General features: G+C 42.0%; 1 protein-coding gene across 6 annotated transcripts in view; it reads right to left on the reverse strand.

Moving 5' to 3' along the window:
- Positions 1-14423, reverse strand: part of oxr1a (oxidation resistance 1a) — a 161392-nt gene that overhangs the window by 3756 nt on the left and 143213 nt on the right. For 3 of the 6 annotated variants that reach the window (XM_075464813.1, XM_075464814.1, XM_075464817.1), the window contains 6 exons: positions 13161-13345; positions 10376-11031; positions 8920-9085; positions 5745-5910; positions 2735-2815; positions 1353-1478 (listed from right to left, as the gene is read on the reverse strand). In XM_075464813.1, coding sequence (XP_075320928.1) covers positions 1353-1478; positions 2735-2815; positions 5745-5910; positions 8920-9085; positions 10376-11031; positions 13161-13345 — 1380 coding nt within the window. Of the gene's footprint in view, positions 1-1352; positions 1479-2734; positions 2816-4227; positions 5717-5744; positions 5911-8919; positions 9086-10375; positions 11032-13160; positions 13346-14423 lie in introns of those variants that run through there. The other 3 variants (XM_075464816.1, XM_075464818.1, XM_075464819.1) reach the window with 3 other exon arrangements.

A 14423-nucleotide genomic window follows, 5' to 3' on the forward strand; every position in this document is an offset into this window, starting at 1 on the left:
TGGCCGTTTTCTTGTTGGCTCAGCACTTGCTCCAGCAGTGGAGCTGAAGCAGTTCTGCGGTGAGCAGGAAGGAAATGGAGGCCACGAGGAGATGAGGGCCCAACCCGTCTAACCTCTGCACTGCTGCGCGCTCGGCTGTCTATGGGCTGATAAGCCAACTGGGACTCATTTGGAGCTGTGTGAGAGTGAGTGTGTGTTAACCTGTATTGCCTGTGAGGCATAAACCACACTTCGGAACAACGTACAAGGTTCTCGAGCACCGTCCTTGCCTTCAATTATATCCGACTCATAGCGATGGGGATTTTATTTAATTTCCATTCACTATAAACTCTTTTTATATGCCAAACCGTTTATGCTTCCAGTAATTTCAAATTAAAATCAGCTGACTAACCAGGTAACTTGTTTCAATGCCTGATCTAAAGAGGCATCAGCTGACCTACGTGGCGACAACTCTGTAAGGAATGCTCCTTCAGCTGTATGTATTCATCAAACCAAGTAATAACTGTGTGAAGGGTAGATGTTTGTTGCTACCACAGCAGAGACTACGCCTATTCCCTGAGCACAGTGATGGAAAAACTAGACTGAAACCTTTCAGTCCATGAGCAGATGACTTAGTTTGATTTACATCCATTATGCTTGAAGGTGAAATGAGCAGGAAATCCTCTGTTTTTGCACGTTAGCTTTTCAGCCTGCAGCACGACACACAAGCTGGACAGAGTGTGTGGATATCCATGTAAAGTTATTTTTCTTATTGTCAACAAACAGAAGGGGAACAAACTAAATCAGCAATACCACAGCTAATTTCTAAACTATTTCCGATTTTACCATTTAATTTAAGCAACAAGGCCAATGGTAACGATTAATAAATACATCTATGTATATATATATATATAGTGGTTGAATAAAATGGCCCAGAGGTTCCCTGAAGAGAACTGAGGGCTGTTGTTTATGCTCTAAAATAACACGAATGGGAATAAACTTAGAAACTGGGGAGAATTAGTTTCAGCAGTGGGTTAATAAACATTTAGTCTGCCCCGTGTGCTTACAGCAAAAGAAGAGTGTATGTGGGAGGGGCTCATGATAAACTAACTATGTTTCTTGGTAATGAAGAAACATTCCACCCAGTTCAATTGTGTGGCTCATGGATGTGTTTAACATTGTTTTTGACAACAATGGTGTTCTACGGCAAAAAGAGGCAGAGAGGGAAAAGCAATATCAGGCAGCAGCTCAACAGAAGTCACTTTCTAATGGAAACAGTTGGTGCGAATCCTTTTGTGGAAGTAGCTGAAATCAACATTAAGCCCGTCTTTTAAATAAATCTTGTATGCCAGGGTTTCGGCAGCAGCCTCTACCTTCTCTATCTGGTCGGCCTCCAGGAGATCACTGGGTTCTCTGAGGTTGGGTTTGAACGTTTCAGGCTCCAGCTCAGCTTTGATGGATGTGCCATGCTTGGAGTTCACCTCTTCCTTGGTGGTAATCTACAGATAAGAATAGGCGTTAGTGATACATGCATGCTGATGGCAAGAGGTTCAACTTCCAGCAACTACCGATACTGGATGGGTTTACCTAGTGTCATCTATCTACCATTTTGTTTTGGATCAGGCAATTCATTCAGCAAGCTCAACTAGGTAGGCAACATAATAACTGCATCCACCAACTAACAACGTTAAGAGCTGAGTACAAAATAAACTCTACAAAGTGCAAAAGGTTCCGATGCGCTGGTCTAGGGCTTGACAGAAGAAGCAAAATGGGGAAACTAGCCTTAAATCAATGGCAAACCTCATCAGCAAAAACTCAAAATCTAAAATAAAGAAAGAAGAGATAAAAAGAAAAAAAAAATCCCTTTGGGGGGTTTCAAATCTAGAACTTGTCCTGCCAAAATTGTATTTATAGTGATACTCTGACAATACAAGAAGTTGATGAGAAAAGCAGCCTCTCTCCGATTCCAGATGATCACGACTAGTTTGGCAGAACCGGGAGAGCGGCCAGAGATGCTGTCTGGGAGATGAGAATGCAAAGTGAATAGTAAATTAACCCGATGAATAATTTGCACTCTACAGATTGACGTTTTCTTTGACCAACGGACTGTTCGGCTTATTTATCTTTCTTGATAACAGAAGCTGATTGTGGAGCACTTTGCCACCGGTAGCTGGGAGGCTCATGTTTCAGTCCTCGTTCAAACAGCGCCTAAGCTGCATTGTCCTCAAGAGAACATCATTCATTCTGTAAGAGGAGTCTTACTGCCACCCTCTCACCAATGCACCATGTCTTTCCCCTTTAATCGTCTCGTCTCAGGGTCAGTCCTCATGCAGGACACATTCCTGACATTCACCTCATCAGAGCATCAACGGCAGCTACCACTTACCATCTTATAATCAGACTGGTCTAGAGGGCTGATTTACTACAAATGTAAAACAAGTCTAAGCTGGAAAGCCTGACGCACTGATAGGGCTGATGTCACGCTAACATCATCCCCCCAGATGAGCATACTTTCCTGCATTAAAATGATCTGTAAAATCTATCTGGCCTTACAGGTTTGAATAGTTTTTCGTGAGCTGAGACTACTCAACCTCTGATGTTCATTTACAGCAGCAGGGAAATCTACTTCTGAGGTTAGAGTGCAACATGAGCAGCAACAAAAGCCTGCATAGAGCATAAAGGTGACCATGTTGGCGGGGACAGCAGTAGTGCCAGGCAGAGCAGAGGGAGGGGTAAACAGGGCTGATCAGGGCACCTGGAGTCGTTTGCAGAGCGAGCGCAGATCTTCGCTGTTTAGAGCATCAATCCGACGGTGGTACTCCGTCAGAGACACTACCTGGTAGTACAAACACAGGAACAAGTGGAACAATAAACTGTTTTATAGCTGGCCTTTGGGATTCCAGCCCTCCCTTTCACATTAAGGTGGATGTTAGAGGTACGAGTAAGCAAAGTGTGACGCAGACATAAGGCCAATTGTTAAGAGTTTAGTTAGATAAAAGAAGAAGAAACAGAGTATTTCAGCGCACTTAGTCATTTTGCATGTTTGTGTATTGCGTTTTAAATCACTGCTACAAGACGCAATAGTAAGAAGTCAACTCGGATGAGGAAAAGCTTCAGCGGGGAAGAAAGCGCAACAGCAAGAGTGTGAAATGGCTCTTCATTGACCAAAAGACAAAAAGAAACATAGCTGAGGTCTAACTGGTGCAACAAAACTTGCCAATGCTGTTTGTCAGCAACAACAATTGACTATCAGTCCAACACAAAGACCCACTAAGCATGGCTACATTCCAACAGAGTTCCATCCCACACTGTTGCATACTCCATGAAGAGTTGCTGCCTGCATTCTGTCACTGAGCTAATACTGGCATTTTAAAATCCACCATCTCTTAATACCTGGAAAATACTTCAAGCCTTGTGCAGAGGACAAACACCGAAGTCATAAATATGCACATTGATAAAGCAATAACCATTAGAACTTTCCACAGTGGCTGTGTCAAACATTTCAGTTCACACACACCACAGACTGTTATTTACTTTTTCTTCTGTTTGAGATGAGATAATCTTCTACTTGCCTTGTTGCTACTGCTGTAAGTTGTCTAGTAACAAGCTGACCCTTTGCAGGTCTCAATAAACAACGGTCCTCATGAAAATTTGATCTGTGCTTCCGTTCACCTTTAAACTAAATGACTTTGCTGCATTTGACACTGCAACAGGGTTAGTTGGTAGCCAATTAGCTCACAGATGCTGAAGAAAAAGACTGAATCCAGTTCTGACCCCGGGCAAAGAATGTCATAAAAAAGGTCAATTGTTGGATGTGATCGTCGAGTTAAATCTTGTGTCCTTCAGCAAAAATGAGCTTGATGACAGCATCTAAACCAATAGAAGATCTAATATCTCAGATATATGAGGGGACAGTGAAAAGTAAATAAAGTAGTGTATTAAAATCGTAAGGGCTAAATCTTGAAGGCACCACCTTTCTATAAAAAACTTTTATACAGACACACACATCTTATTACTCAGTGCCAAGAAGACATAAACGTATGGGAGCACTGGCCTGACTACCAAACAATGGTCACATAGTAGACACTTTATTTACCACCATTCACTGAACTAAACCGAACCGGGAAAAGAGCTAGCAGGCTAATTTAGCTTCGCTAGCAAGTTAGCCTTGCTTGCTAACAACAACAGAACCTATAGAAATGTACGTCGCTAAAGGCTGCGAACATGAAGAAAGCACAAGCAACATACACAGGTATACTTGGGGGTTTGCCGTTTCTCCTGGTCCTTCCCCCTCTTAGAAAACATCTCCTGCTTTCTGGGCGAGGTTAAAGCTCAAAAGTCACATTACAGATCCCTGAAGTTATCCCCGTGTCGCCGCGAGACAAGCACGGAGAGTTTAATATCAAGCTTGGGAGACTGCTTGACTAAAATAGAAACATTTTTTTTTCTAAAAAGGGTTTCTAAGCTGTTTGACGTCGCTAAACTCCAATAACAATAAGGGATGAGGAGAAACTGGCGTACTATTGGTTAAAAAGAAATCGATGATCCCACCCTAAACACTGACTCAATTTAAAGACACAGTAACACCATTTTCCTGAGTAAGCATACTTAATGTAGATCTCTATTAACAACTTTCCCGTGTCACAAAGACATTTTTTAAAATCATATTTATCAAATATGATATCATATTTATCCTAAAAAAAAGGTTGAATTTCAAAAACAAGAACCTGTTATGAAGACACTTTTTATTCTGTCAAAGTCCTGTTGATAAAACTTCATGCTCATGGTTCCTACAGCTTTTACTTATTAAGACGTAATGAATAATATAGATTCTGTTTGCTAGAGGTCCGTGGGCAAACAAATCAGTCCACTTTGTTTCTAACATCATTCACTTACATTAAAATTTTATTTGCAGGACACAGCCTCTGTCGTATCAATTTCTTCCTACAATGAATGGATTCTTTTCATTAACCACAGGCTTCTGAACAGTCACCCACTCAGTGCCAACTGCACAAGAAGTACGGAAAGTAGAAATGAGCAGGCAGTGCTGGTCTATGCTTCCTACTCTTACTTCCACATTCGGTAAATCTACAACAAAGGCAACTGAAAACATATTGTAACAGAAAAGAGAAGAGAAGAACCCACATCAGTGTCACATTCCCTTTGGGGATATTTCATATCCAAACAAGCATGAGCAACTTACAGTGGTGTTGGTCATTTGTCATTCAGCAAATGAAGTTGACAAATACTGACCAACAGCAGTGACACACGACATATTGATGGAAATTACCATACAGTGACCGAGAAGAATAGACAATTACACAAACATGCAAAACACTTTGGTTGGAAGTTCAGAGAAGCACATTTCCAAGCAAAGCAAGTGTGACACAGCATAGCTTGCATAGAGATCGAAAGTTGACACAAAGATTAACCACTAAACCAAGAAATATGCAGTGGTACACAAAGGTGCAAAATGTCAAAGAATAGAAAACTGAGGTTGTACAGCTACACAATTCAAATGGTGTACAAACAATATCTGCACAATACATCCACACTGTGCACTGCATAATGAAAGCAAATCAATTACTTAACATTTAACTCAGTATAACAATAAATAAACAATTACGGCACATTAACTTGTACTTTGACGGGCTATGGATTAAATCAAAATGAAGAACACTACTCAATCCATGTCTGTGGGGCATGGAAAAACACAAAAGGTGCACTTAAAGAAAAGCGAAGAAACTCATCTGGCTCAACCTTACCTCCCATTCCTTGACATTGAGGTCGGTGATGGGCTCGTCCTCAGCAGTTTCCGATACCTCATTCTTCTTGACAACCATGAACCCCGGCTCTTGTCCCATCCCCCTGACCCCTTCACCGTACATGTCCGGGCTCCACTGCATGAAGAATACATACAGGTGCTCTGATCTGTGGAGGAAACACAGGACAATGATGAAATGGCATTGCATGGATTTTATAAGAAAACAGCACAAGTGACTTAATTATTGACTTGTACATGACTAGATGAAAGAAATGAATAAGCAGAGATATTGACCATGTTATAAAACGGTTTAAATGGAGAATTACGTTTTATATTTCCTCAAACAAAAGAAATGTTGACCTTTTAAACTTGCGTGGCCTTCATGACAACACGTTAGCAAGAAAAGCCCAAACACGAAAATGCAACTATGAACTCTTTCTGGATAAAAACACATAAGGAAGAAGGAAGGCAGTGCAACAGAGATTTTCATATAATCTTTTGGGGGCAAACACGTCAGCAAATATTTGCTTTTTTAAAATTCAAAGCCAGAGGACGCAAAATGAGCATTTTATGGAATCACGAGTCTAGATGGCAAACTAATAGAAATAAAAAATCCTCCGGTGAGCTGACAAAACCTGCAAAGTGGACGGATAAATCTCGACAGGTCTGTTGCTACAGACCTTTCAGTTAACGAAAAGTCATGTGGACAATAAGATTATGAGAACACCGCCTGAGTCGTTCGATGCTATGGTTGGCAGATATGGGATGAAGAGCTGCGGCAGAGTCTGGCCGTTGAGTTGCAGTCGGCGACATAGCTGTGCATGGCTTATTCAGTAGCCTCTCTTTCCTCCCACACTAATGCCAGGAGACTTAAACACACATCTTTTGCGGGTCACCTCCCATCTAGGTCAAGCTACGAAGACACTAGCAGCATCTGAATAAACAAGACTGTGAAGATTGCGTTGCAAGTCTGAGAGATTTATAATCATTTCTCCCACACGGTTAGCATGCTTGCAGCAGGAAGTCAGATTACAAATGATGAGGAGTAACAAGTATGAGTCCAGCATTTTAATTTCAGCTTTGACTCTGCTATATCCTTGGTTTATTATATCCAAGAGAAACATGCATCACAACAAACTTGCTATCAAGGTGGGAAATGTTGTAGCTAAGCAACCTTTAAAAAAAAAAAAGAAAAAGAAAAAGAAAGTTGACTGTGAATGATGATGAGAGGGCTGTTTCACTATAAATACTTATGAGGCATGAGGCATTTATTGAACCACAACCAACTAAGCCGGACATGCCGGGTTTGTCCGATTCAAATACAGTCATGTGAGAAAGAGAGCTCACCCTCTATCAACTTTAAGGTTTGTAGCATTGGGAAATTAGAAATATATAATCTGGTTCTCTTGAAGCCTTAAATTTAAGTAATTAAGGGATGCAAAGGGATATTTTCAGGTATCTGCTTTTTAACCTGCAGCCTCAAGGTGTATATTAACGCAATGCGAAGAAGGAAAGCCATCAGCAATGATCTTGGAAAAGAATTTGTTGCTGCCCATTGATCTGAGAGGGCTGTTCTGTATTGAGAAAAAAAATGCTCATGACAGTCTCCGATCTTTCCTGGAGTGGATATCCCAGCAAGTATATTCAGTCAACTAGATGTGCTCCAAAAGTTCCATCTTTTTGCATGTATTTGTTAAAACTGTCCAGTGGTCCAGTTAAATTGTCAGTTGAGCCCTTTCGTCGACCATAAATGTAACCTTGCTGTGTGCCGTTGGACAGAAGAGACCAAAGTGGGCTTGTTTGGCCATAATGCACAAACATGCAAAAAGCATGTCAGCATATCGGCACAAACATCCCCAACTGAGGAAGAATGCGAGATTAAAAAAATATAAATAAAAAAACAACAACATGGAAACATACCAGCGTGTGCTTTGTGTTTTTTGGTACCGTGATACAGAACTGATCTCTGTCATAATTATCAGCTGTTCTTCAGTTCCTTCAATCCACATGGCCATGTTGACGTGAAAAGTGTTACTTGTTTAGGATAAATGTAGATGACAAATGAGGGGAGATTGCGTGCAATATGTCCAGCTAGCTGTTTGCTTCATGTTGTCTCAGAAGCGAAGCTAAGTCTTAACTTTGAATCGGCTAAAAACAAACAAAAAAAAAAAAACAGACGTCGACACAGTCTCAACAATGGCTGCAAGGTGCACGGACTGAAAATACAAGAGAGACAGATGTTCACCAACTCTCCCGATGTGGCTGACTGCCGATTGTTGTCTGGTGTAAAAGGCCCCAAAACCGAGAGACATAAACTGAAACAGGAGTGGTGTTGTGCAGCTGTCTTCTCAGTTTGACAAACAAACCCAAACGTAATCTGGGCAATGAACCATTGCGTGTCGTTTCAAATTATCTCTAAATCTGGCTGAGATGCAAGCCTTTTAAATGAGAAAGACTTATCAAATCAAGTTATAAGTGTAATTGGGATTAATTCACCACATCAACATACTAAAAGGACTTTCGTTTAAGCACGTATTTGCTTGTAATGCGTCTCCCTCAAGTGTCAAGAGCTCTAAATGTAATTATGAGCAGTGCTGACTGTGCAACTGTACACGCAGACTGAGTCAGACAACTTGGAAGGAAAAAAACAAACCAAGGCTTTGAGTTTAACATCAAGAAACATTAAGAATTTCAGTGCAAGACTGGAACAGTTCATCAACACAGTGGGTCAAACACACATTGTGAGGATACATATATTATACAATGAACGGCTTTAACTGTTTCCTTGTGTGTGTGCACCACATCCTAGAAATAAAGTGAGTTTGTTTCCCTGCAGAGTGAATGAATAATAAATTGTCTCGCTGTCTAGCAGAGGCAGCACATGGCAAAGGGAAGAAGCCGCACAGGAGGAAGGACCTGACAGAGAGTGCGTGTTCGATAGCTCTCACATATTAAAGGGACTGAAAAAAAGGAGTCTCACCTATTGTGGTTTACCAGGATTATATTATGGGTTCACATTAGATTGTTTCCAATTGAAATAATCCTAAGTAATATCAGAAACAGCACACGCTCTAGGATCTATAGCGTGTCATCTCACCCAACACCAAGCCTTATTTGCATCTGTATTCAAATCCATTCTGTCCTGGGGTAGCGTGAGCTGTGGCAGAGCTACTGACCTCTCCTGTGGCACAGAAAACCAGTACTCGTGCTTCTTGCCCAGCTGGGCATACTGCTGCATGGAGGCGCTGGCGTTGGAAATAAATGTCTTCTTCATGGGCTTCCCCACTCGCAGACACAGGAACTTGTGAGAGCGGTGCTTCCGCCTCTCTGCGGACCCTGTACCTGAGCAAAGAAAGGATTACCTGGTCAGAAAAGCCACTCTGGATTTGACTTAGGATTTTGTACAGAATAATTGAACAAAATACAATGGAAGCGTTGAGAGCAAGACTTTGTTAGGTTTAGACACTGCGGGTTGTCGTTTCTCTGCGCTTCCAAGCTGCCTGTTAAACTAAGCTAAACAGATGCTAACCTCAGCTCTTGGGAGCTAGCACTAATTATTGTGTGACAGAAACACATCAGATGACGGTACATAAATAGAGTGCTGCAGTATTAATTGATAGTGGCACTGCCCATGACAGATCAGTGGCCTATCATAAGGTCACAGCTCCAGGAGGCTGAAGGAGATGACTGTACTTTTGACATTACACTGCCACATGCTCCTGCATGGACAGCACACAACAGAGAAATCAACGGAAACGAATCTGCTTTGAGAACACAGCTGTGTGACTGATTCCATATTCAACATGGATGCTTTCGGTTTCTAAGTCTAACCCACTTTAAAGTTGATGCCGTTACTTTTGCGAGCTGCGCTTATGTGATTAGAAGACAGCAGTATCTAGTATTTAGATAGTCACAACAATGCTCATTTTGAGGTATTTTTAGTATTGTTTTTAACGAGAAGCTAAATTCACGCGTTTTATTAAAAAGAAATGTGAAAATATTCAGACCCTAACCCTATCAGAGGGTGTTTCTGGCGTTTGATATAAAGAGGTGTTATGACAGCAACGATTCGCGAATCTAAACATGGGTATGAAAAGTGGAGTTAAGTATTTCTACAAATACAAATGAAAGAAAGATGCAAAATACAAGTAAAACCTGAATGCCGTCTCAGATGGTGTCGTTTTGATGTCGAGTTTTTTTTGTTCTTTGTGTTTCCCATTTGGGGAGCCAGGTGCGTCTGTGGCATTATGGTGTTTGATAGGCTTTAGCTTATCACACACAGGAGTGGGCCAGACCACCAATGCCAGAGATCAAAGAACTGCATAAACCCCATAAAGCTGAGCAAGCTTTGCAAAGCTGATAGCTGCAATAAAGGCACCGTTTCTCTGCGTCTTTATTTTCCAATTACTAGCACCGAAGCAGAGCGGAAACAGAAAGGTTATCGGAGAGCAACATGTGAGACGTGATTTTGTAGCAATCGAGAGCAGAAAAATTCACTTTGATTGTGTTCAGAGGGATATGGATGTTGTGGTGAAGCTAAGACAGCACAAGGCCAGATTCCCCATCTGAAATGTTCTGTACCTGCTCTCAAGGTAAAAATGATTTTTCCTGACAGTAACTCGGCGTGTTTACCCTCTGCAGAGCTCTGTGTGCCGTCCTTTTGCGTCTGCTCTGTGTTCTCCTCCTCCTTGCCTTGTTGCATAGTGTCCATTTTAGAGGCATCTGCACCCTGGTTGGCATCACCCTGTGGACTGGCTGAGATGGAAGTGATGGCTGAGCTTTGGGACCCTGGACGAGAGGTGCTGCTGCTGGGACCCTGGGCCTGGCTAGTGCTGCTGCTGCTGCTGGTGGTGGTGGTGGTAGTGGGTGTGCTTTGTGGCTTCTCTACACTGTGCTGCTTGGATCCCATTGGGGACTGGTTATCATTTACCGTGGCTGTGTCTGGTGGATTTTTCTCTGCTTTGGCTGCAGCTGGCTCCTCCGGCTGGCTGACTGAGCTGCGGGTGCTACCCGGGGCTTGTGAACCAGCAGCCTCGGCCTGGGTGATGGTTTGCACAGACTCTGTGGAAGCACCGGAGGACTTGTCCAGGCGGAGGTCCTCACTGGATGCTTGCTCCTCCTCCCGAATGGGGGACAGCTCCGTCTCCGTGAAGACGTCTTCTGAGAAGGAGCCCTCAGTACTGCGTGGGGCTGTGCTCCCGCTGTCATTATTCCCCGGTTCCCTCATGCGGGGCTCTGGGTCTTTCTGCTGGGAGGGATGCCTCTCAGCTGGGAGAGGCTCCAAGTCACTGAGAACATGCAAGTGGAACAATAAAACAGTCAAAAGAAAGATTTGAATAATCTTTTCAGATTACACACACACACACACACACACACACACACACACACACACACACACACACACACACACACACACACACACACACACACACACACACACACACACAGAGTATTGCAGACAAAAAGGGTTAAAAGAATGACAATAAATGTGTTAAAGGACCTTCTAGTAACTTGCATCATAGTCGCTTGGTTTTAATTAGCATTTTCAGAGTCTTCCAACTTTATAAGTGCAATGCTAAACACCTAAAAGCAATCATTAGCCACTTCAGTCACATGAGTGACTTGAGTTCTGCTATAATCATCCAACGCACGGTCAAACAAAAGTTAAAATAAATAAGATAATTCTGTCAGGCTTTTCTGGAGGACATACTGCATGTTCAGCTGGCAGTTTAGAAAGTCCAACAGCAGTCATGGAATGAAAAACCATTATGTTTTTCAAAACCTGTCACACAGGGCTGTTAATTTCAACTGTTTGGTGATATTGAACATAGAGGATGCAGTTTGGGATGAGATGTGTGTGATCTGATGAGCTGACGCTACTTTGGCATATGATGTGCTTTCCAGATGAATCGTACAGATCCCGTTATGAAATAACTGAAGGACAGCGCCATCCAAGCTGTCCTACTCCCCATGAACTAGATAAAAGCATGATTACATGTGGCACAATCAGGACGATGTTCGGTGGATGCACAAAATGCCTCTTGGGAGTGCAACTCAGTTTGTAAACGCAAAACAGCACAGCGGACGAGGCAGACCAACATCCTAAAGGAATTTAATCTGAGCAAAAAATGATGCAGAGACTTCGGATGCGATTCCCTAGCCATGAGCTGACAAAGGCTGGCTTTGTGTTCACGCAGCCATATGCAATAATGTGATCACAAGTTAAAGTACATCTACGAGGAGATAGAATTGTGATACAGAGTGTAAACTGAACCCCACAAGACTGCCATCTTTTAGCCAAATTGTACACGGCTACTTTGTCATGCATTTCATTACACCAACAGAGGTTTCTATTACACTGCTCACCCCGTTAACAACATTAAGGCATGGCAAATTATTCTAAACCGGAAATTCAGCACTAAACCAGTCACGTAACAAACCTTCAAGAACACAACTACAATTTTGTTTAGCAGATAATCAACTGTCACATAACTGTTAATATTCTTAATACCAAAGAGTATTTTATTTCAGTGTATAAAGGAACTTATTTGTGATGCACACAAATAATGCTCTGTTGCATTTCTAAAGAACACACTGTGTGTCACTTGTATATAAGCAGCACACTTCACAGAATCCCATTGTGCAGGCACTTGTTGCTCAACGGTGTGCTCAGACAGAGGGGCACACACAGAGAGGTCAGCAGAGAGAGAGAGGGAGGGAGAAAAAAAACAGAGACAGACGATGGGCCACAGCTGAGAAAACAGCTGGGCCTGGCACAGAAATGTGCCATTTGCCGGCACAATGACGGCTCCACTGGCAACGCTCAACCAGCAAAGTACAGCTCTGCCCTAAAGGAAACGGGAAAACAAGGACTACACAGGATTCATCATGCTATATTTGTCACTTGCATAAAGTACATTCAAATCCAACAATACTAAAATGATCAAAGATAAAATTAACAAATAGAAATGTAAAAGAAAAATGAGGAAAATCTAAATCTGAAGAAGGAGAAAAATAAATCCTCTGACGTGTCAGCTTCCTCCTGCCTAACAAAGTGAGCAATCACAATGTAGGAGGGTAAAGGCACACTTCATTAACCCTGGTGTAATTGCAGTTTCCTTTTCATTTTGGTATGTGGGGGAAAGAATTAAACCGTGTTGGTCGTTCATGCAATCTGATCATTGGTGCAGCAGAGAATGACATTGATTACGCTGAGGAAGCAGCATTTTTGAGAGTGTGAGAGGAAGAAATACACAGAGAAGATACAGAATAAGCACAAATAGGGATTTATGTGGGGGAGAATCAGCTATAAAGACCGTTTTGGCTTTTATAGATCTATATTCATTGAATGATTACATGTGTAGTTCTTCAGCTTTAAATTCAATAAACCTGCTGTGTTTTTTTTTTTTTTTCTTACTCTGGGACGGTTTCTCGGATCTTGGGTTCTGTGATCTCCTTGAAGATGGCGGCAGACTGCACCTCCTCCAGAGGACACATTATGCCGTACTCTTCACATCCATGAGCCTGAACCAGAGGATCCATGCGGTGAGGGTCAAACATGATGTTGTTGGGTGTCACCAGCAACACGCCGCTGACAGCTCCCTGATGTACAGAAGAGAAAGCAGAAAATGAACCAGTACTACGTGTTGTCCTGTTACCTCACCTCCACACAAGAAATGAAAACTTTTTATATTTTGGTTCCTCAATATATTTTTAGTCTCTTTTCTAAATAAGATCTGATAATCTGTTTTCAAGGCGTCTGTTCAGCCTTTTTTAATCATGCTATCCATGGAACCCATAAAAAAAAACTGTAGGGCTTTCGATGATATCAAGCTCAGTAAGCACATTTACAAGCACAGCTGAAACAAGTTAGGGTTAAGCTTTACTCTGCCATTAAACTGGACCGTCATCCTTGACCTCATATAGAATAGAATAGAAAAATACTTTAAAATACTTTATTTATATTTTTAATATACATGCACAGGAGCATAACTGAGTTAAGTGTCCGACGCCATGACTCTGGACTGTGTGAGAAATTGGTCAGAGTAACTTGAACGGTAATTTTCTTAGAAATCAGGACTTTTTTAGAGCAGAGCAACAGTCTGGAAATGTTTTAAGCAACCACAGTGTTGACATATAATCGCAATGGGCTGATTTTCAATTACAACACAAGATAAGACATTGGAACTCTCTGTTTCAGCTATAACTTTGCGTGCAAATACAAGTTCAGGATAGGGCACGTGGACCTGAAACCATTATTTTACCACTTTTTTCCAAACTTATGTAGACCTGAGAAACACGAGAAAACTAATTCCATACTTTTCGAGCCTGTACAGGAAAGCTGTAACATAATCAAAAAGCACCTGTGTCACATAAAAAAGGAAAAGGCTAAATCTATTTTAAACAACAAATGTCTTAAATCAAGAAGCTATTGACTGCCAGCGCTGTCCACTTCAGTGCTTTCATTTGGTACCTGGGAGTGAATCAGCTGTGGTTCAATACCATGGATCTCTGTGCGTGCGTGCGTGTGCGGGACAGGGTGAGAAAGAGCAGGGCAGCTGCCTGGACACAAACATGCACTTAGAGAAAGGCTGCATGCATTTAAATTTAGACCATTTCAGTAGCTTCAGTAGCTGCCATCCAGCCTCCTCTGAATCAAACTTTGACCAAAAACCACAAC

This window comes from Odontesthes bonariensis, chromosome 5 (genome assembly GCF_027942865.1).
Source record: "Odontesthes bonariensis isolate fOdoBon6 chromosome 5, fOdoBon6.hap1, whole genome shotgun sequence".
NCBI classification, from domain to species: domain Eukaryota; kingdom Metazoa; phylum Chordata; class Actinopteri; order Atheriniformes; family Atherinopsidae; genus Odontesthes; species Odontesthes bonariensis.